Here is a 24,373-nt window from a genome sequence, read left to right as displayed (position 1 = left end):
GTACAGCTTTGAATAATAACCTTTGTGTGAGGAGTGTTGAAGTTGGGTATTTCAGTGCCGGCAGCAACAGCACTTTTATCTTCCCCTGGCACTTTTGCATGTATCGGTCAAAATCGCAGGAATGTTTCCCCACAGCCAAGGCTGCAAACTCAGGTTTAACTTTCTATATTATCTCCCTCACTGTCAGCCAGGCATCATTTTTGCATCACACCCTTGCATTGGTTGTAATGTTTTCAGCCTTGTAACAGATACAAAGTGCACAGTTCAGGCACTTATCGATGAAGTGTAGATACCATTCCGTTTCAGTTTCTGGGAGTAGCCGCAGTGATGAGAAGGTTGTGGTGTGCTTTAATTGCCCTACCACATAATGCCATTCATAGAGGAGGATGAGAGTGAAGACTAATGTAGACCCATGCCTTTCTGGTAAAGTCTGGTTCTGACTAATATCTCCTTTTGATTATTTTTGTTTTAAACTGTTTGTTTGTAATTGTCTATTTCTTTCATTATCTCTGTCATGTTTCTAATTTGCAGTGCTTTACTCATGCTTTGTTTGATTGCAGCATCTTCCAAGTTGATGCATTGGTGGTTTGACACTAATGCCTTTTTAAAGGAAACAAAAACATGTTTTTTTGTTCATTACCATATAAGCTGAGGTCTTGAAAACATAAATACTGAGGCCTGTAGTGTACAGCAGTCCCCTTTTTATGAACCAGGCTGGGGCTTTGACATAGGAAGCACTGATGCTTAAATTATTGTAGTTACTTGAGGTTGTAGACTACAGCTGTGAGGAGTGATGGCAGCTGAAAATATTCAAGTGGTGTCAACTCAGTGCTGCGGGTCAGGGTGCAGCTTCTGCTATGGTGTGGTTTGTAAAGATTCTGCTATTGTGGAATAGGCACACAAATTTTTATAATAGGTTTTTAAATGCTTCAGATATTAAATTTCTTACAGAGGCTTTACGGAGATAAGCAAATAAATGGAATGAGTTTTGCGAATTTAAAGAAAACTGCAGGTGGCTAGGTCAGTGCAGAGAACTTGGAAGTTACATGAGCCTTGATGCTTAAGTGTTTCTTATCTCCAAATTTACTACTCTTTACATATGTTTCAGTAGCTGGCTGTGAGAGGTGGGGAATCTGTCATATTTCTGTGGCAGCACTCTGATGCTGCTGTGCTTGGCTGCGGGCTTCTGTGCTCCTACTGCTGGGCTACAAGTTTTTTTTGTTTTTTTTGAGTGGGGGTTGTGGTGGTTTTGTTTGGGGTTTTTTTGTTGTTTGATTGGTTTTTTTGTTGGTTGGGATTTGGGGATTTTTTTGTTGGTTTTTTTTTTAAGATTCAGTAGCCAGTGTAGTGGGACAGATAACTGACTACTTTGATGTTCCTTTGTCTATAAAAAGAAGAATGTAGATCTGTCTTTTGGCAGGGGAGAAGGATGCTCTAGTTTGCCTTGAATGCTGCACAATGGTTCCTGGGAGCATACAGGCTGCTTTCCAGCACTGTTTAACAAGGTCAGCTTAAGCTAATGCTGGATGAAAGAATATGGCAGAACATTGATAAGCTTTGGAACTTTGGAACCAGAGCTCCAAATATCCAGCATCTTTCAAAGGAATAAGTGTAAACGTTTGTGCCTTCTGATATTTTAAACCCTGCACTCACTGAGGTGATGCATTCCCTAAGAAAGTTGCATCACAGAAATTGTCCTGGTAGAGTCCTTTAGTGTAAAGTCTTCCTAGCGGTGATGTTATTCAGAAAAGCATTGGGTGAATGTATAGTGTTGAAACATCAGGAAAACTGGGATGGGTTTGTCAGTGTATCTTTCCAAAATCACCAGTTCTGAACTAATCTACAAAGTAGTTAAAACAGCAGATGTTGAGAAAGCTTGATAGTGGGGGCAAGATATGCCTTGCATACTGTTTTGGTGCACACTGACTTAACATGTAACCTCTGACTGAAGGAAAAGCCCCCGGTAGAAATTAGCTGCATTAGTTGTTGGCTAGTGAGCAATGCCTTTGTAGAAGAACTGTTTTCTACTTCAAGCTCCTTGTGTTTAGCTGCTGACATTGAAGTCTTCCCATTACCCAAGCTCTCATGTTGCTTCTGTGATGTGCAATTGCCCCTTAAATCTGCTTTTTGTTTGTTTGTTTTGTTTTTGAACCAGACAGTAGAACCAGTAGGAGAATGTAAGAATTGCAGTACAAATGGTGTGATATAGGGCTGGTAATGGGCTTAGGAAAATATTTTCTTGTATGCATGTCATTGATGCCTTTTCGGGGGAAGGGAGGGTGTAGTTAATGAGTTCCTGGCTCATTCCTAAGGAATTGGTTGGTCGCCTTTGCCAATTCTGACAGCTACAACCTGTATTGAATGTCACGTATTTCAGTTTGTAAGTCTTAACGAGAAGAAAAAGTAAAATTAGAACAGCGTGATACATAAGATTTCCTGTATCCTTAAGGCTGGATATTAGCCTGGCATGAAGACTCCTGTTTTGCATTGGTCACATAACTTCTCCTTGTCACTTTAACACCTGATCTGTGTGCATATTGGCAGCATGAAAAACCGCCAGCTGCCTTGAACACCATTGGTCGTGAGAAGCTGCTGAGCAGCCTGTTGACTGTCCTCAACAGTGATGAGGAGAGAGGATGGAAACCAGTGCCATACACCCTGCTGAAGTCAGTGCAATTTCCTGTCCTAGTCTTCTGAAGTTTAACTGTCTTTCCAGCCTTGGTTGCTTTGTGTAGTTGGTCAGCAGTGATAGTGATTTTTAAAACCTCCAGGAGATGTTTTCTGATTGATTTGGTAAGTCACAGCAAAAGCCATTAGCACCTGTGGACCAGTGGGAGCCTCCAAGGAGTAGCAGTTGTGGGAAGGAGACTGAGGTGACACTGGCTGATCATGGAAGCAACTCGAATGTGCCAAGATTTCCCCCTATGCCAAGGAGAAAGGAGGGATATTAATAATTAATGTGGGTTTATTTGCATTTGAGGTGTTTCCAGTTTAGCTAAATGTCTTGTGTAGCTAAATGTTGCTCACATGCAGCAAGTGTGGAGACATAGACGTTGCTTCCAGTACGTGGGGGTGTAGGTTCAGAAGATTACCATCTGTTTTCCATGTCTGTAACTTTGTGAGTGTTGATAACTGCAGTGTGGCTGACAAGTGACTGACCTAGCAAGAAGAATGTAGGGATTTTGGAGAGCAGATGGCTTAGGGAGTCATAAAGACAACCCAGCTCGTTTCATCTGTACTTCAGTGGTATAAATCTGGCTGGGGATGGTAGAAAGGAAGGTTGCTGTCATTCTGTGACTATTACAATCTCTGGTGAAACAAATTGGTAATCTCAATCCAGCTGAGTGGCCAGGTGTCCACATTGCAGTACCACCACATGCTGGACACGTGTGCCTTCCTTGCCTTCTGTGGATAGAGGCATTGCCAGCATGGAGTTTGACTTTACTTTTCTCCTCCCTTTTCATCCTTGATTCTCTTTTCAACTTCTTCTACAATTCAGAATAGTTGACAAACCACGAGGCGGTTTTACAGCATGGATACCTGGCTGCTGTAGACGTACCGGAGACAACCTTCTGCTTATGCAAGAGCAGTTAATAATTTGACCCCACTGATGTTCTTGATGTAAGGGCCTTGTTTGGATTTATGGAGCATGTGAAGCTACTTCAGCTGTTGAAACAGACCTCGTCTGTCTTTGGAAATGATGAAAAGTGAGAGCAGATAGGGTGCCACATGGACAGACTTTGGCGGGAGTGGGACCATAGCCCGAAAGATCTTTTTCCTGCCTCTCAATGGTGGCTTCAGAAGTCCCCATTCTCCTGTGAGTAAAGCCAGGAGCACAATACTAAGCTCAGGACTGGTATCCAGCCCTGTGGTAATAGCTGAACCATAGCTAAAGTGGCAGAATACAAATACCTTCAACTTGTTCCTGACTTAAAGGCAATAAGGTTTCTGGTCGCCCTCTCTGACTTTTTCATCTGTAGTGTGTCATGTTTTTCTGCTTTGGCTTGGTTCACAGTCTTAGTATTTTGTCAGTTGGTTGTAGTGCCTGTGTTGAGAGTTTGTGAATGGAAAGAAGAGCATGTGTGTTTGAAATCAAGAGAATTGAAGAAAACGTGCCAACTGGAATTTGGAGTTTCTGTTGGAACATGGTCAAAATGCTGTTTTATACTATGTAACTTGGGTTGGTTTAGTTATTTTGTGTTGGTTTCACCTGAGCTGCCCTCGGTCCATATAGAAGCAATGATCTTGACAGTGACATGTCATTGGTAATTGTTTACTTTGGTAATTTGTTATTTTGATACTATGCTAGCCTATCTGGGTAGCTATGTATGCAACTTGCATACAGCCCTTTTAAGCACAGTCCTATTAGTTTAGGTAGAAGAGTATAGTTTGCATGTGAGTATATATGAATGTTTGCCTGTTGTTTTTTTAATAACCATTGCAAATCTTGTTAAACAAGTTTCTTATGCAAAGAGAAACATTTTGCATGTTTAAGTGCAAAATCAATGAATATCTAACAGCTGTAAAATTAAGTCTAATTTATGCTTTTTAAATGAATCTTTCTGAAATGTTATCAATGCTTTTAACTTCAAACATTCCAGAAATTAATTTTACTTTTGTAGCAAAATATCTTTGAAAAGCTAAATATGGTCTTGTTGTTATGACTACCAGTGTCCTTCTCACCAAAACATGGTTTCTATTTTACTCTCAATTCCTTGTGGTTTTTGTGTTGTTTGTGTTGGTTTTTGTTTGGTTTTTTTTTTCTTCTAGTTATGTACCTGACAGTTTTGGGGTCTTTTTCTCCCCCCAGGAGCAGTTGGTCATCATGGTGACAATCTTGCAGAGAAGATACTTTCTGTGCTTCCCAAGCTTCCCGGCCACAAGACCGATGTGATGGTTAACATGGTAGAACTTACAGCACTGCAGACTACAGATGAAACTTGCAGTATTATAGCACCTGGCTGCTTAGCACAACCAAAGTAAACGTTCTTTTCTTCTTTCCTTTTTTAAGTTGCTGAATGTTTGTTATCTCTTTGTGAAAAAATGAACAGAGAACAAGTTTTTTCTTTTTAAAAAAAAAAATAATCAAGCTTACAGCAAAACCCCATCTGGTCTTAATTCTGCTGGAATATAATCATCTATATGTGTGCATGAAGTGAGTGGACCAGATAAGACTCCCAAAAGTCGGAGATTCTCAGGACCTTTTTAGGTTTGGGTTGTTTAAATTGCTGTAGATTACTCTAATAGAAATCTGTACGGGTTAAACACCAAGAATTCTTCCTTGCAACATTTCTTTTTCTGCCTAAGTAACAGGTCATACAAACAGGTGGGTCTTAAGTGTGGCTTCCTTTTCCCATAAGCCTCTTTAGAAAGTGAGCTGCATGCTGAATTCTTCTTAGAGTACCTGTTAACTTAAGGTTTTATCCCTGTTTTCCAACACAATACCTGTGGAGAAAGATAATTAGGCACAAATTTAGGTATACAGACATCTTCATGAGGGCCTGGTTTTTGCTTAAAACAAGGACAACCTAAAAGCAGTAACTTTGAACAATTGTACTTAGCTGTGTATAATTTGTAGCTAAGACTTTGCTTGTAAAGTGCATCAAATTTGATGTTTCACTTTCTAAATTTAGTTGTCCAAACTGAAACTTTCCTGCAGCTTCTGTTAACCATGCATAAACCAGGAAATACACCAGGTGCTGGTTTCAGTCCACAAAAAAATTTTGCTCGGCAGTGCTCTAGAAATTCATGCAGTGCAAAGGAGGTTAAAAGTTCTTTCTCTTTTGCTATAATGTTCCCCCCATATATTAGAAAAGGGTTTTTCAAGATGGGCTGTCTAATGTAGTTTCTATTCTGTTTTTACTCCTTTTGGTGCTTCACACCTGTGTTCTACTCCCTCTTCTCCCCCCGACAAAGACTTCACAGAAGACTTTCCACTGTTTCAACATATGGTCTGTATTTTCTGAGAGCCTGCAGATCTTTGTCATCTTCCATCTCTCACACATGCTATAACTGGGTCCAGTTTCTAGGTTTCACATTGCATAACTGTCTTCTTCCTTAGGAGTTGGAGAGGAAACATTTCCTCATATAGGTGAACTCAATTGTAAGTTGCTGCTGGGGTGACTTAAATAAAATTTGTTCTGGTTTTCTTCTCATTGGCTGCTTTCCAGCTGACCTCTGAAGTAGAAGTGAGATGTCCTTAAGATCTGTCTACACAGCAAAATGAAGAGGTCATTGCCCGTGGTAGACATGCTGTGGTAGCTGTTGGTAATGCTAACTTTGAGTAGCTACCAGAAATAAAGAAAACTTCTGGCAGCATGGACTAGGAAAAAAAAAAAAAAAAAAAAAAGGTATTTATTGCCCTGAAATTGTTGACCTGTGCTACCACTCCATTATTCCTAACATTATTGACACTGAGGAGGCTAAAGCTAGTGCTAGTATGCCTTCCCATGCTAAAATTATGACTTCAGTCATATATTCATGTTTTTAGGAACAGCCAGCAGAGTTTTATTGTGTTCTAAGGTGGCTAATAGTATATATACCGAGGTTTGTTTGCCTGTTTGCTAGCTAGCGGGAACGTGCTTTCTGTTAACGGTATGGTTAGACTTAACATATTTTGCAAAGTCTCTTATGGACACAAGTGGCTAAAGAACAACAGGATTTGGCTACAAGGTGCAAGTGCAATAAAGTTGGATGACGACAGTTGATACCTGGTATCAGGGCAGTGGCATCATTACCATACCAGTCTGTAACAGCTTCCCCAAAATATCCTCCCTCTGCAAAGTCATCTTACAGAATCTGTTACACTGGAAATTTTTAAGAACAGATTAGGAAAATAGTGGTTTAAATATGATTGATCTTGCCTTGGAGCAGAGCAAAGGGACTAGATGGTGTCTCAAAATCTCTCCTGTGATCATTGTTCAAAACTGAAGAAGTGTTGCATGCCTGAGAATAGTCTCCAAACTCCAAAGAATGTGAGTCTGCGATATTCAATCCTGCATCTTTCACCTTCTCCAGCTACATAATGATTAGGAATAGTTTCTAATTTAGAATAGGCATTTCAAAACCAGCTTAAGACAGCTGCTGAAGAGTATTAGAAACCAAAACAGTGTCTGAACGTGTGGCTGAAGGTGGTAGTTTCCATTCTGTTCAACAGGACCGTGTTCTTAGTGTTAGATTATAAATGTCAGCACTAATCATCTTTGCTAGTGTAAAATGGTTGAAGTTCTTCTGAAGCACTGAAATGGATTTAAAATTCCCACCAGTAACTTTCCATGTCAATTCCGTAAGAAATTCCATGGGATGCTCTTAGTTCTTCATCAACATGGTTAATGCCATTGGTAGCTGGCTCAAAAGTGTTTCTTGTAATTGAAAACTTAAGTCTTGATTTATATTTGTAAATGATGCATGGCAAGGAGTGTTCCTCTGCTTGTAAATTTTCTGTTTACTCTGGCGAGTGAAAGTGCCAGCACCTTTCCCAGAGGCAGGACCAGTAACCTCAGTTACACTCAAATGGAATGTGTGGGGGCTCTTTTACGTGAAATTTTGTGATCAGACTGTGGCATTTCACAGACTCACATATTCAGAATATTTTTCAAATGTTTTCATTATTTTCTCTCAAGTAATATTTGAGCATGCTGGGGGGGGGGGGGGGGGGGCAAGGGGGAGAGGTCTGTTCCTTCCACACAGCTTGCTATATTTAACTTTTCTTATGGAATGCCTCTCCAGCAGAAACATCTGGGCTCAGTTACAGAGTTAGCAAACAGAATTAATGAATAATTTATGGCTGGTGTGGTGAAATAAAGCAGGGTTCTTTTCTCAAATCTAAGGAAATAATGGGCTTCTTTAAAGATTTAGATGAAAATGTAAATGCCATATGCTGCTTAAGTTACTGTACTTTGAAGGTGCTCTCTTTGTGAGGAAGGGAATTTCTTAAAAAAAAAAATCTATTCTAGAGTTCTTAATTTTATTAGTCTTAGCCTCAAAAATCTTGCAAAGTAATTGCTTGCCCTACTGTAGTCACTGACATGTTGCTGCTCCGGTGTGAATGTTAGTTGAGAGTTACGCTCTTTGAGAATTGTGTCAAAATATTTTACTCATTTGTATATACAGATGGATACCTATTAAAAAAATGAAACAATTTATAGATATAAAACTAAAGACATCCACTCTTGATCAGAACTGTTGGTTTCTGGTTAGGAAAAGTGATAGCCACCCTGTCCTTTCAAATAAACGATGCATAGTAGAAGGGGAAATTGTAGTGAAATCTTAATGGCAGAGGCAATTTAAAAAAATATATTGATTGCTGTATTTTGATAACCCACACAGTGTTTTTGGAGGAATTCCTCCAAATTTCAGCTTCTGATTTTAAGTGTACATGCAGTGGTTTCTAGGAGTTGTTCGCTTGGATGAACATCAAGCTCTCCATGTTTGTGAGTCATCCATCCTGTCCATTTGATAACATTTTGGCCACTTTGTTTCTCAAAGCACCTATCTTGTGTTTTTAAGATTGGTATTTTATCATGTGGAAGCATCCTGCTGTCAGTAATGGGTTTATCTTGATGGAGGTTTATCTTTCACTGTTTTCCACCTCTTGCAAGCTGGGAGCTGAGGTGCGTGGAGTCCCCACGGCTCCCTGAAGCCCCAAATCAGGGTTCAGATGCCTGCATCCTGGCCACAGGTCTGCGGCATGTGACAACAAGGAGTAAAGAGTTATATGATACTGAACTGTGGGCATCTGAAGACATATGTATGTTTGCTCTTTTTTATAATCTGCTCTTCTATTACCCAGGAACACTTTTGATGTGCTCGTGTATTTTGCTGAATAAACTGAATACTTAATTTGTTTATGCATATTTCAATAACTTGCTGAATAGAGATTTCTTGACTGTTTTTCCACTTGCTTTCTTTCTCCAATCTTTGGAGTTTGCAAGCTTCTTGGAATTCAATGTGGTGTTAAAAGCTCAGAAAAAGACCAGTTTTTTATTTAAAATACATATGTATGTAATGCAATGTACAAAGAACCATTGGGTTCTTAGAGCAAGCATTTTTGCATAAAGATGCAAAACTGTAATGTAACACACTTCACGTTTGGGCTGCTATGCCTAAAGCAATTCAATGAGCAATACAGCTGAGGTGTCTGGGCACTTTTGACAAAGCAGATGGAGCCACTAAATCATGTGGATTTGCATTGGGGGGGAAAAATAACAAGTTCAGAATGAGGTGATCATGTTGATGGGTGTGATGCAGAAAGCATTGATATGCAGGCCAGATGTCTGAAATGTGGCACTCGCAAAAATCTTTCCTTAGGTCTTTGTATGAGAGGTGGAAGGAGAGGTGTGCTGGTTAAAAATAAGGGCATTCCTGGAGAGGTAATAGTAAAATTTCAATGTCTCATGTTAATGGCAGTTGAAAATACCCACTTCTTCTAATCCTCCATAGTTCTGAGGTTGTTATTCCTATTCTGGACTGATTAGCACTTTTGTTTACAAGTGCTAAAACTCTTACTGTTTGGATGGAGAAGAAAGCTCTACTCCAGCCACACCTTTGCTCTTGGGCATGATGTGATGATGCAGTGCTCTCCTTGTACTGGTGGGACTTTGACAACCCTCAGCATAGAGGAAGGCCGTGAGGTGAACGGACTTGTATTCCAGTCCTGGCTCTGCTGTTGGCTTGCTACTCCTGTTTCCTCTTCTAGTCCTTGTCCAAGGAACTTGTTTTTTAAACCAGTAAACCAGGGAATTTCTCAGGACACAAGTTTGCAGACCACATGGCAGATAATCCTAGGGGTTCTGGTCTTTGGGAGGGTACAAATAATGTTGCAAATGATTACATGAGGAGTTAAGGTGTCAGTGCAAGCAAAGGCAGGATCTCCATTTGCCCTTCATTCGGGACTGTGTCCTTCCCGCTCCTATGCACGGTGATTTGTTGCACTGGGGAGAGGGGACCGTTTTGAGTTGTGTCCCGCAAGCCCCCTTTCCTGGGAGCTGATGGAACAGCAATTCCAGTGGTCTCTGTAAAACACACCACTGCAGTGTTCATTGAAAAATCACCTGTATGATGTGAGTTTAAAATGAAAGATTATTTGTGCTTGTATGGCAAAGAAAAGAGCAGCAAGAATTAAAACTGGAAAGGAGATTAAAGTCTCCTTTTAAGCTGGGTAATAGCTTTTTTTGAATGGCTGAGTCTAGTCTCTTGATATTTTTTTTTTTCCGCCCATTTTTTTTTTAGCTGGGGAACAAGCATGTGAAGGATATCAGAGTGATGTTCCTCTTAACACTGAATTAATTGCTAAGCTTTGGGGGGACGGTTCTTGGATCTTTGTGGTATTTTCAATTTTATTTTTTAAGTATTTCCTTTATGCCAGATGTGGGTTTTTTTTTTTTCTTTTAATTAATATCTACAACTTTTTTGCATGCATAAGCTTATAAAAGATTGTAATAAGAAGGTAATTTGGGACTGTTATTCTTGAATGGGCTGGGGAATTTATGGCATAAATTAGAGTAATTTTCCTTTCTGGAATGTTAATATTAAAGAGGAAACGTTAATACTACAGTAAGAAAATCCAGATGACACTACTATATTGCTTTATATCCACTGAGAGTCTTGTGGAGGAGGAAGGGTAAACCAAAACAATGGATGGCGAGGCTCTTTCAGATGGGGAGAGGGTTAGCTGCACGCTGTAAACCACTTTTGGATCTGCCCTGGTATGTTGTTGGTGGTTCAGCAGCAGTGGGGTGCTGCCGGGGCTCCCTGCCTGTGTGGGTCTCCCTGCCTGTCCCTGCTTTTGGGGTGCTCCTCCAGGTTTTCTGCTGCTGGACACTTCCCCCTGCTGGGAGCTGCGCGGTCCTGCTCTCCCAGGACCTGGCCTCCTGCCTCTGCTGCAGTGCCCTGCAGAGCTCTGCTCTTGAGGATTGCTTTAAAACTAAACTTAACCCCCCCAAGACAAAAAAAAACCCCAACCAACCAAAAAAAAAAAGCCACCACCCATGTACAGCCTTTTCCTGTCTGCCTTTCTGAAGAAGGTGAGCAGCACTTTTACGGAGAAAATGTCTTAACTGCAGGATTTATGAAAAGCAGACATCACATTAAAAAAAACCTGAAATTTTCCTTCACCAATGACAGGAGAAATCACAGCCCAGCCCTGTGCTTCTACCACTGAGGTCCATTTTCAGGGAGAGGAGTTGGGCTTTACAGGGTTTTTTTTCTGTTGACAGCTTTTGCCTTTTCAGCAATCCAGCCAGGAGACGCTTCTCGAAGCTGTGAATTGGACAGCAGGAATGCCCCAAACACAGCATCCCCTGCTGCCACCATGTTCCTGGACTGGCAGTCTTCCTGCTCACCGCTTTATTTTACTCATATGGGCTCAGAGCATAGCCCTGAGTTGAGGCCTATTCACAGTTTCTGTATTGTTTGAAATTTCTCAAGGTATCTTCTTGTTTGGAATAGTAGCCCTGGCTGCATCAGCTTCTGGGGTTTGTCAGTCAAGACAAGCTTTCCAGGAGATGCTTTCTGCTCAGTTTCAAACCAGCCTGAATCAAATGAACATAATTGACTGTTGCCACAGGATAAGATGAACAAGCTGATAAGATTTATTATATCTTACAATAAATGTGTATATTTGCCTGGATCCTTTCAACACGGGACCTCCTGGAAATGGAAAAAAGGAAGGGGTGAGAGGGGTGTGCCGAGGGTGGAAAATTCTGGGAAGAGGTCAAGACCCCCAGCTCGCCTGCGCTGTGTAATGTACAGCATTGCTAGAACACCTCGCTGCTGCTCTGCAAAACCCCAGTTTGGTGCACTAGTGGGTTTGTTGAAGTAACCGGTGGAGGAATTGCATGAGGGTTCTCCATCCGACCAGGCTGCTGCATAATAGGTGCCATGCTTTTTTCAATCGCCTGTTATGACAGGCCTTTAGAAGTTGCCTTCTAGATAAGAGGAAGCTTGAAGCTTATTTTCCTTGAGATAAAGAATGAATTGGGCTGACGAGCTCTCGGCATCAGCTGGGCGGTTCTTCCTTATCTGTGCCTCTCAGCCTACAAAAAGGACTTCTGGGGAACGTGGGAGGCTGGACTGGTCAAGACTTCGTTCCTTGTGCTTTGAGGACCTCTACCTGCACTGTTTGTCTGGGCTACCCAAGCTGAGTTTTCAGCCAGAATTCAGTTTTTTTCCTGGGCCCTCTGACACTCTCATAGCCATCCTCGGAGTGCTAGGATCAAGAGATTCGAGATGCCCTTGCCTGTAGAATCTGCTAGTTGAAAATGGCAAAATCCAGAACCCTTGGTGCTTAATTTTTTGAAGACACATTTTTAGTTCTGGAGAAGGACTCCCTGTATTTATATTATTGTTAATATAATCTCTATTTGAGTACTGTCATTAAGTCCCAAGTTTTTGACTTTTTCCTTTGCCCGTTGAAAGACACAATAAATCCGAGTGTTACCCAGAATGTTGTCCAACCACCAACAGGTCTCTGAGTACTTGTATCTTCAGCTGCTTAGCACAGCAAGGCAACTTAATGTCTGTAAGAAGCTTCAGTGAGTACAGTCCCTCAGCTAGTTTATGTTCTGACTGTTTCCTTGTCAGCATTGCTCTCTGTTCTGCAGGTACATTTCCTTGCAATATGTAAGAAGGACAAATCTCTGTCTGATTAACTATCACAAAGAGTAACTAGTGATGTCTGCAGTCAGGACAGAAAGGGAAGATCTTTATGTTGCTTAGGGGTGGTGGTTTTTTGGCTCTTTGCAGCATTTCTTTTAAAACTGACATCACTTTCTTGTTACCTTAATGCTTTTGTTTGTGAATTTTGCGAGTTTCTTTTTTCCCCTGTGTAAATTTGCAAACTTTTTCTCTTGGTGTGGCCACAGTGCATTTTCCTGCAGATGTATTCAGAGTTCAATAGCAGCATAAAGACTGTGTCTGTTTAAGCAGACTTCATGAATCTCCAAAGTGTGCTCTGATCTTGTGTTATAGTACGATCTCCCAGTAACTGTTGCTTTGGCTGATGTTGTGAGATTTTTCTAAGACTAGCTCTCACTCTGCTTGGCCAACTGCCTTGAAGTTTGCCTCCTGAATGACCTCAACAACGAGGTTTTAAAATGCAGTGATATGCATTGGCCTTATTACATACTCTGGAATTACTCATTTGCTTTTCAACCATAGTGCCAGAACAGAGGGTGACTGAGTGACCTGAAGGGGTGTTTTAGTTTATCATTCTCATACTATAAAGTAAGCCTGGTGTATCTTACAACGGAGAAAAATGTGCCATAATAGACTGATGAGAAGAACAAATGATAGCTGCTCATTCAGATGATGAATCAATGTTTGGGAAGGAAACTATTATCTGTTGGCAACAGGTTTGGCTGCAAGTTTTGACTCTATGATTGGGATTCTTTCATGATTCCAAACTTAATATGAAACAGGAATCAAAGCTTACACAGGCTAAAATTTATGTGAAGTGAGCTATTTACCTGGCAGAGCTTAAAGATGCTTTTACTCTGGAAAGTAGACAGAATCTGTGCACGGAGAAATACTTATCTGTTTTTATACAGATGAATACTTACACAACTATTGATTTTAATTTTTTATAATTGATCCAAAAAGCCAGCCTCCTCTTCTGTTATTTAGCATGGCTTCTGTTATTTAGATGGCAGATCTTTGGATTCTAACTCATAAAGCCTAGCTCCAGTGCTCACCTCTCTTCGTGCATCTTGTGTTCTTGAAGTATAGCAAAGAGATGCTGAAATGGGTTTTGCTGCTTTATAGCTGCTTGCAGTTTCAAAAGTGGTTGTGAAAATTGACCAAACCAAGCCAATTTTTATGCCCTGATGAACTGCGGCCCAGAAGCGGTCCTTCTGCACGCTCTGGATGACTGTGCTACACCAAGTACCACTTAATTTCCATAGATTGTGAATGTATTTTCTAAAATGGTCTTCAACTGGGAAAGATTCCCATTTGCTGTGGGAGAGAACAGTTTTATGACCTTACCTAAATCTCTCCACGACTATACTACTTAATTAAATAAGCAACCAGAAAAAGAAATGCATATTGAGCCATTTCCAATTACTGGAAACAGCCGTAGAACAGGCACTGAATGTGTATGCTGCACATGGATGCTTGTGCTCCAGCTACCCCTTAGAAAAAGGAAATTAACCTCGACAGAAAAAGCTGCAGTTCTTATTAATGACAGGGGAATATGTCATGGCTTCAAACACTCTTTGCACAGGTTGGAAAATACTATCAATGATACACTTGGTTTGGTGGTAAGAAGGGAATGTGGAGGGAGGAGGGGAATTAGGCAGCACACGACACACTTATACAAGGCCTTTTTAGGAGGGGGATGCAGTGTTAATATTGAATGACTACAGAAAGCCACCAAATATCCAGAGATTTTTGGATTAGGGCAAAATTCTGCTCTCCTTACTCATTCTGTGGTAGGCAGAAGTGTATCATGGAGGGGTGGTGAGAAGATATCCAGAACACAGGGTAAATATATGCAATGTAGACAGAAGTCCTTATCTCGTTCTCTGTGACAGATCAACCACAGTATGGAAGTGGTTATAGAAATGAAAGCCTGAGGCTGGAGCTTTATTCTTTCTGAATAGCTGTCAGTTTGGTTTTGAAGGCTAGAATTGGCCATATTAGGTTTGCATGAGATCTGAAGAAGCTAGGGCTCTAGGTTTGCATTGAAACTATGACAAATATGCTACTTTGAAGTGAGAGAGGGGAATAAGGAAGATATGCAGGGCCAAGCCCTCAAGTTGATCTAAGTTTGCTTTCAGCAACATGCTAACAGAATCTGGACCTGCATGTTCAAATGACACGTCTTTAAGATGTAAGGTCTGCTTCAGATTATTTTTTTACTATTTATTTTGGGTCTCCAAGTCTCTACTTGAATACTTGTTCCTAACTCATAAAGAGAGTATCTTTGACTGTTTTAACTTTTCTATGCCATAAGACTTCATAAGCAATGATTTTTGTGGTAACTGAGTCACTTATGGAAAGGATTGTCTTTCCTTCTGTGATGAAGACATATTCCTGCACATTAAACCCTCAGAATGGCCTAGTCAGGAGGTAGCGTTGGTAACTCAAGGCTTTGGGCCAGCAAATGAGGGAGGGAGGGAGGTCAAAGGAGACTACCAAAAAGTGGCCGTGTAAATCAGAAACATTGAGGCGAGGGAATTCCTGGCATTCCATGGTATCTGGGTTTATTTTCTTACATTTCTCTAATAAGAAAAACACACTTCAGATGTGTTCTTGGTAAATGTTTTCACTTGTCTCATCTACCTCTGCTGCCAAATGTGACCCAAAATATATTGGTTTTACATGCCTTGAGGACATCTATTGGATAACTAACCAGTGCATCTGTAAAAGTGGACTTGGCACTCTAATGCAATCCCTGAATGTAGATTCAATTGTCAGCACCTCATTACTAACTGTTTTTTCACTGGAATCATTTTTATTAAAATAATCTTATGCAATAGCTTTAAAACATTGAACAGAATGCTCTAAAGTAACCTATTATGTTACATGTAGTATTCCCAAGTAATACATATGTTGTAAGGATCAAACTTTATTTTTAGCATAATTCATTTGCTTTGTCCAAAAACTAAATTAAAATCCCTGACAAGTAACTCTTTAATATACACATTTTAAAGAGCTGCTTGGCAAGAATTTTGATATACCTTGTAGTGTACAAAATCCTACTCAGAAGCTTTCAATTAACTTGATTCATACAGTAACTCGGTCTGGCATTCTGCGTAAGCTGTCCTGCAGCTTGTAGGAATGAAACATTTTACAGAACCATTTCGTTGGACTAAAATGCAGCCAATTGAAACTCAGACAGGACTAAATGATGGTTATGAATGCTAGAAAATTTTAAGAAATTATTTGTGTGCACCTTTTTCCTTTGCCCCTGCAGAGTTTGGCCACTGTTAGAGGAACAAGAGTGAATTTTGGGGTAATGCTGGAATGACTAAGGTCTGCTTTATTACAGTGACCAAGAGGGCTGTGGCGTATATGGGAAGCCTTTCAGCATCAAGCCCTCCCTTTACCTTGTGAAGTACTGTATATCTACATCTGCTAATTGGGAAACAGGGTGGGTCAGATTGCAATAAGAAATTCTAATTCCAACAGAAAGAATTTCACTTTTCAGTGATTTTTCAGTGGTTTTTCTTTTGTTTGTCTTGAAGGAAGCAAACTGGCTTCAGCTTTCATCTGGATGGTCAGTTATTTTGTTTCTGGCAGTCCTCCAGTTGCTATGGTGTGCTTGGTTGTTTATTTGGATCAGCCTGCCTTTAATTGTTGCTCTGGGGTCTAAAGATCAGGTGCTGCTTCTGCTTTTGAATGGTGGTGGACAGCTGGAGTACCCCCCACACACACACCTTTTTTTTTTTTTTTTTTTTAAACCCTACTTGACAACAACTTCACATGCTATTACAGGCTATGCCTCTTACCCTTCTGTAGGAGCCCCTTTGAGAAATCTTTGAAGACTTCCAAAGAATATATTACTGGGTGGGGGTGGGGTGGGGATAGGAGAAGAGGTAGGAGCACTCCCAGACCTGGTCCCATGCTGAGTCAATGCAGAGGAGCTTAGTCCTGAATACCTGGCAAGAAGTGACAACACTACCCCATATTTGGAACTGAAACTTGGTTTTGCATGTCCAAGTATGATGCATAACTATCCACTGAGTGCCCCAGTGCCACCAGAATTGTTTAAGAGCTCCTTTAGTACTACTGTTTGAATAATGGGAAAGTTTTAGGGTAGCTAAATGTTCTGTGGCCTGTAATAAAGGCTATTCTGCAGAGATGGCTGGTATGAAGCTATTGCAGAAGGGAGGGAACCCTACCGGCTAGTTAATGGATGGAAATTATAACGGTATGTATTATGTATTGTTAAATAACATCATTTAAAAAAGGAGTAGATAGGGGTTAGAGGAAGGATAGAGTTAAAATGTTTTGAGGTGTGCTGACCACATCTTAGGGCTAGAACTCTTTGCCCAGTTGATGGTTAATCTGCTTTTCTCTTTGCACAGAACATGTTCAGAATCATGTCTGTGTACAAGATGGAGCTTAGTGGGATTTAGTACTTCAAGGATTAGTAAGACCTAAACATCAGTCAGCCTGTGTCAAAACCAGCCCTACCTTTCTGAGATGCATCTTGCTTGCTCTCCTCTCTCAGTGATCTCCCAGCTCCCTCTGCTTAAGGTGTCAGCAGAAAGGGTTAAAATGATCAAACCTTGTGTTTGATAAGTACGCTTGCTGTAGTTCAAAAAGAAGCAGCCTTAAAAAAGATTAATAAAATCCCTGTTTATTGGTACACTTGACTTTCAGTAAAGTTTTTGAGATAATTCAAGTTTTGAGAGAGACATGCTGAAACTCATGTATTTTAAGACAACCAGAGGCATTTGGTTCTAGGATAATAATCATGCAAGATTATAGACTTCAGAGGCTCTTGAAGTTGATAAGTAACTGTCATAAAAGGACTTCTGGCAAAGATGATGATCTGTTTCTTGTTGGTGCAGTTGCCAGGCATAGCTTCTGTTTCAGGGCTGTTCGCATGACTAATGCTTCCCTTTCACTCATGCTTCAGCCTGGTGAGCAGCAACAGCTCTGCATGGGTTCCTTTTCCTACACCCCTTACCTTCCCGAACTTCTTCCAGACTTGCCTCAGGGTAACATCTTCCAGCATTAGCATTACGACACAAAACATACTGCAGTTTGCACAGTAGTCATATAATGGTGCGAAACATCACTGGCAGTCTGTTTCATAGAATATGAATAGAGCTGGCTTCAGAAATGTTATTTAGGGAGAGCCTGGGCCTTTGCCAGCCATTTCACGCTTGTGCCATTGCTTCTTCCAGTAGTTCAGCAGGAGCGGCCTTACTTGTTTAGAGGAACTCTCTTCCCGACAAAACATTTGGTAGCTGCTGAAGAAATAATCTTGTAGCAGTATCAGCTGCCATATGAAATTGCAAAGCTGTCTGTTTGCTTACATGACTCCTAGTATGCGTGCATTACAGTGTTATATTTAATTTAAAGTTTTCAAAGTGAATGGGATCTTTGGTGTACTGGTCAGTAACCCAATTCAGAGTTCTAATAATTTTGTAATTTGTAGACAAAAAGGTGTTATGGAATTAAGCACTAGTTCTCCTTTTCATGGGGTGGTTAGGAGAAGATGAAGAGTCCTGATCTAAGTAGTTTCTCCCTGCAATGTCAGCCTCTTCTGCTTGCTTGGTGTACTGCACTTGGATGCCACAGCACATGTAGGCGACAACAATTTATATATATATTTTTCCCTCTGATATCACAAATAGAGATGATCTGGTTTATCTGCACATATAGCTTTGTTAGTGTTGGCATGGGTCAGCTGCAGAAGGATGACCGTGTGAGAGGTAGGTTAGTCCAGGAGTTGCAAAGATTTTGCTTGATGTTTGGTCCAAAAGTGGACCCCTCTTGATCTTGAGACCTGTTGTATTTGTAAGGCTTTCGTGTGTTCTCAGTGCTGTTGGTTACAAGCTTATACATGTAATATAACATATCGCTGCTGTAGGTTAACAACAACAATCAATGTGGACTTAGGTTATGGGGTTTATGTTGCTTGTGGCAGTGGTAAGATATTTATACAATATTACAGTTTTGGGGGTGTATTTTTAGTCCATCTATGGAATGTTTGATGAATATTTTTCTACTCATTTTGTTCTGATTACGTAGCATTTTCTAGAAAGCCACAGTTAGTAAATTTTAAAATTACTCTATAAAAGGAATTACTAGTCATTCTGTAAGTCCTCCAAATTAAATTCTGGCTCAATATGGAGTTTATCTTCTTATCTTTTCTATTAGTAAGAAAGAAAAGAAAGTGTAGTTTAAGGAAACTGCCTTAATGTTTCACAGCATATAATCCAGTTGAATACTCCATATTATATTGCTTCCTTATGTTTCACCTTTGGTTGACCTTGAAGTTTACAGGTTCAAGTGGATATTAATGATCTTGGGAATAGCTAAAATAAACAGAACACAAAGGTGATGAGAACCCATAGCTCCCCAAACTATTCGTTGAACTGTGTAGCTTTGTTTTTAACACAGGAAAGTGCTGTACTGGCTGTCTGTAATCAGATGAAACATTGTAGAAATGACTGTCTGTTTAAAGGATTATTGATTGTCACCATAACAGTTCAAATATATATGTAGTAAATTCTACTGCAAAAAAAGCACTGAATGTTTTCTAAGAAACTTTTCACTAAGCAACTGTTCTAATATTAAGCAGATACAGAAATTTTGTATTACTAGTCTATGTAAATGGGATAGAGTAAGAGGATTTATAAATTAATTTTCCTTCCGGATACACTGTGTGTGTGTGTGCATGTGCGTGCATTTGTGCTGACTTTTATGGTAAAGTCATACTTTTTTACTTATGGTAAAATACAATCCACAGATTATTTTTCTGCTATCTTGAATTATTTTTCTGTTTTGGTTTAATGCACACTGGTGTCATTGGTTTACAGTATTAGTCTTCTGATACTGGAAGCAGCAATGAGTGGAGTTGGATTACTTTTCAATAAAATCATTCTTTGCACAGCTGCATTGTCTCATGTATGTGGTTATTAGCAAGTAAAATTGTTCAGTGTCATGGATGCTGAAGTATGTGTTAAACTTTTTGGATTTCTGAAGCTGGAAAACTTCTTGTATGTGTATCACAGCATGTATATTTATATATATATAAATATACATCTATATTTAGATCAACATGAAACAGGACTGTGGTTAAGATGCTTGTCCTTAAAAGTTTGCATGATGCTTGGATTGAGGAAATGTTTGATAAAACTTAAGGCGGTGGGTTTGGCAAGGGACAAACCTGCTTCAGATGGTGGTTGACCACAGTCATCAGACTTGTGTACATATTCTATTTTATAGGTATAGCCATCTGTAAAGTAGATAGACGAATGAGCCAGAAAAGTTAAGTTTCTCTTTTATTTTTTTGATTAAAAAAAAAGGGGCGGGGGGGGGGCAAAATGTAGAATGCTGTGTTACCGTTCACTTTTGTTGGGAGGATTTTTTCCCCCTCTTTTTAATCAGTTCCTGATGTGAACTGAATCCTTGCCAAGCTTTTAATAATTAATTCTTAAAGTTTATTGTAATTCAGTTCACCTGTGGGACCAAAAATACATCAAATTTTAAGAGTCTGATTTACTGTCCGTTATCTGTGAAGGAGGGGAAAGGAATTCAGCCCCAAGCAAAAAGCTATAGGTAAACAGAGATGTTGTGTGGCAGTTTGGGGTTGCCATGTTGGTTGTGTTTATAAGAACTCCTGAATTGTTTGTTTTTAAGTTCTCCCATGCTCCACTGATAACACGGAGCATATTTCTTCCTGGTTTGGAGTATAGTGGTCATGGTTTTATTGGAACACAATAGATTATATGAAACAGCGGTTTTGCAACTTAAAATGACAGTGTTATTTTAAAAGCTGTTTTGAGATAATTCTTTCACGATTCTTGTCTGTCTGAAATGAGCTTGTGATTTTGTGTATTCTCAGCATATTTTTAGACTTTAGCTACTATGTCCATGAAAATCCTGTCCCATACTTCATATGCTTCATTGTAAGATGATCAAAACTTATTCTCTCGTGATGATCAGTAATAAATTCAAAGAATACTTTCCTATTCCTGTTGTTAATCATTGGTCGTGTCTGGTGAATCTTATTTTCTCTTCTCCTAATGGTAATTAACAGCCTGTTTTTATCATCCTGCATCTGAAAATGATTGCAAAATTTAAGTTAACTTGACTAGGTGTACAGCACTGCCCTGAAGTGTCAGTATCTGTAGGTATGCCTTTATGAAGCTAAATAGAATAGCTTGAATATAATAACTTGCATATAATAGCTGTTCCCTCTCTTATTGCTGTATTTTAATCAACTTTCCCCTAGTGCACTAGACAGTGTACCCTTCTTTTGTGAGCCAGAGCTTTCAAAGAGTAACTCCTGTGCTCTGTCCGTTTGTTTTATGGCCATGTTGAGTGAGCTGTATGCAAAACCAGTAACGAAGGAAAACTTGGGCTGTATCCTGTGGAGCTGCCTGGCAGTCCCTCCTGGCTGCTGAGGACTAGGCAAAGCAAGTTCTCTGCTTCCCAGTTTGATAAAAATGTTTTACTTCTAACACTTTCTACTTAACAAATATTTCAGGTAGTCCAGAGGAGAATCTATTGTAAAACTTTGTGACTGATCATCAGCTCCCATTTTTGCTCACAAGTTTTAGCCTTCCTAGCTGCAATCTGATTTGCAACACCTTGAGTATTATCTCAGAACTGCTTTTAAAATGCCTGGCAGCTTCTGTTTTATCTGTCTGCTGTTTAAAATAAGTGTTTTAAAATAAACTAGTGGCAAAAGGCTGTTAAGAATCTAGTCTATTTTTAATGATTTTTTTTTTCTGTATCATTAAAATGAGATTTTTTTAAATTAAAATTTTATGCTGCTTGTGTCTTGCAGAAAAGTAATTGTATAATTGAATAATGAAGTTTGCTAACATCTCATAAATAATAATTTGTTCATATAGGACTCCCTATAGGAGTATTTTAACAGTACAGAAACATTTATATACTAGGAAATACTCCTAGTTTGGATGTAGTAAATAGCAAAGTATACCACATAGGCAAGGCCTCTAGTTTTCTTTGGGGGAAAGTTCAATAGTTTACAGAACTAACAATAAGAAAATTCCCTTACGTGACCCTTCCTGTTGTAGGACCTGATTTATTTTTTACTCAAATATCTCATTAGATACTGAAATAGTTTCTGAACTTTGCAGTGCACTTTGAGAGATTGATTTCTCATAGCTTCTTCCATCAATTTTTATAGTGTGATTATTGCTTTAATATTTCTGTTTGCAGTGTAGAAAAATGCAAATCTCAAAACCTTATGCGTTGTTCAGGCAGGAAAGTTGGTGTTTTAACAGCACTCCCCATGACCTTTAGTGAATCAATTGTTTTATCAATCAAATTATGCTAGTATGAGTTAATTAATTAACTTGATCTTGATGTGACACAGCCTTCCTGGAGTACACGCAGAAAGGAGGGAGAGGAAAGAAGGGTCTGTATAAACACCGCATGCAAAGGCTGAAGCTATCAGCCTGCCATTAGCCCTTTATCTAAGAGGCTCTTGGCATATAAATCAAACAATAACCTCTCTGTTTTGACTCGGTGCCAAAGTACACAGCCACAGTTGAGTCTAGAGCAGATTACACCCACCGAGTGGCTTGAGGGCTTGGAGTGAAACAGGGAAATAACCGTTAAATTATTCAGGAACACATTTATGTTCTTTAATGTTGGCTGTCAGATGTGGTGTTTTCTTTTTTTTTTTTTTTTTTAAAGTACCATTTGCATGTTCTAATCATAAAAAACAATACATGCACGGCATCTTAACACACATCTAAGTGAGGATGTGAGAATAATGTTCTAAGCTGAATGGCTGCAAAGAGCTTGTTTTTTAAGAAGTTTTGTGTGTTTTGCCATGTTGCAATATTTTTACTAATCTATAGTGAGGGTGGTAATATCCAATGCTCCTGCAGTTTTCTGTAAGCACAATACCAAGATGACATTAGCTTTCTGTTTACTTTATTTTCTAAGGTTGGGTTGGATTGGAAAATAGTTCAAGTTTCTACTGTCTATGAGGTGCATTTAATTAGGCTGAGCAAATTTGCCAACCATATAAAATGTCCAGCAGCAGAATTACAGTCCGCTGCTAAGAGCGATTTTAAAACTTCAAAAAGTTGTCATTTTACTCTCTTAGAAATAAAAAGTGTTAGTCCCTTCTGCGGATGTGCAATTTACATTTATCTGAAAATAAACATTTTGGGGGTTTTGTGTTTTTCTTTGCAGAAAGTATAGCTGCATCTTCAGTTGAGCACACGTTGGCTAGCCCATCGAGTGCATGCACGTGGGATGCGCACAAATACACAGCAATGCTAGAGACTGACGTCCTGGAAATACTCGTAGCTGTTTCTGTATAGAAAATTTTTGATAGATTATATTACAGCTCTTTGGTCGCTTTCAGAAGGGTGAAATGAAGAGCAGCTTCTTTCTCTGAGCCCAGCTGTGTCCAGGCAGCGCGACGGAGCGGAGGTCAGCTCTTCCCATCCCCACGGCATTCCCCGCAGCATCCCTGTGGCATCCCTGCGGCGCAGAGCGGAGGCTGTTCAGGGGAGGCAGTTCCACGTGTCGCTGTTGGTTCTTTCCCGTGGGGGCTGCTGTGCGTGGAGTGCAGTCGGGGACTTGGCTGTCCCCCCTGCCAGTTGTCAGGCTGGCGTGTGGGTTGAGGAACGCGCAGTACATCCAGCGTAGCCTTGGTGCAGCTTCTGCTTTCTCCGAAACAGCAGGGGAATTCGAAGAGGGACGATGTCTCTTGACACGTGGCCCCTCGCTCCAGGCTTATAGCCAAATCGTTGCATCTTATCGCAGGCTTGTGCTTCTCTTTGGTTTATCGGTATTCAGATGACATATTGCCAGCAACGGATTTGTCCTTCCTAGTAACAGTCTTCTAACCACCCTGGTGTTGTTTTTTGAAGTGCTGTGCACTTAGTGTGGATGTTGCATTGTCTTTAAACTAATGTGAGTTATTGCAAAGGATACGTTGGCAGCACGCATTTTTTTTTTTTTTTTTTTTTTTTTTTTTTAGCAGTTGCTCAGTTTTGGGCAGCTTTGTGGTATTAATGAAGCTCTAATTTAATCTTTACTGAATTTTTCCCTCATCCCTTTCTCTTGTGAAAATACACAGGCACAGCTGAGCTGTAAAGCTATGTAGACATAAGGTGAAAGTTTTGCTGATACAGTAACCACACAATCTGTCTCATGTTGAGACTATCACAATTTTCCTTCAGATTTTTTTATCTGTAAAAGTACAAACATGACTAATTTGTTATGATGAAATGCTGTCATTTCAGCTGGTTAATTTTTGAAGCCCACTCATTGTTTTCTGTCACTTATTCAGAGCCTGTGTCAGCAAGTTGCTCTCTGAAATCCTGTGTCCTTTGCCAGGTGTAGAAATAACCACATTTGCTTACTCTTCCTTCCTTGATGTCCTGCTCATATGATGTCCTCCACCTGGTTACTTGCTGTTTCTGATGTGGGCTGTGCTTTCACCTGACCCGAAGCAGTTTAAAACCAAACCAAAACTGTACAAAGTCATCTTTCTCTTTCTTGATTTGAGCTACAGGAGATCTGGGAAGGAAACTGGATGTAGATACTGACTTCTCAATTTGGCCTTTGAAAAGGTTATGAAGACACTCTTGACCTGGTTTTCAGTAAGCCTGGGGACATGGCAAGGGTTGCATATAACTGACAGAATAAGGTTGTTATGCTAGTGTTTTATAAGGAGAAAACAGGATGACCTGAA

At 39.9% G+C, this 24,373-nt stretch overlaps 1 protein-coding gene across 2 annotated transcripts in view; it reads left to right on the top strand.

Moving 5' to 3' along the window:
• The window catches only part of SCFD2 (sec1 family domain containing 2), a 207,713-nt gene that overhangs the window by 4,730 nt on the left and 178,610 nt on the right, over window positions 1–24,373 (top strand). For both annotated transcript variants that reach the window (XM_030012465.2, XM_030012459.2), the window contains exon 2: window positions 4,811–4,979. In XM_030012465.2, coding sequence (XP_029868325.1) covers window positions 4,811–4,979 — 169 coding nt within the window. The remainder of the gene's footprint in view (window positions 1–4,810; window positions 4,980–24,373) is intronic.

The sequence above is a fragment of the Aquila chrysaetos genome, chromosome 1, assembly GCF_900496995.4.
Source record: "Aquila chrysaetos chrysaetos chromosome 1, bAquChr1.4, whole genome shotgun sequence".
Classification (NCBI taxonomy): domain Eukaryota; kingdom Metazoa; phylum Chordata; class Aves; order Accipitriformes; family Accipitridae; genus Aquila; species Aquila chrysaetos.
This window is presented reverse-complemented; position numbering and strand designations above follow the sequence as displayed.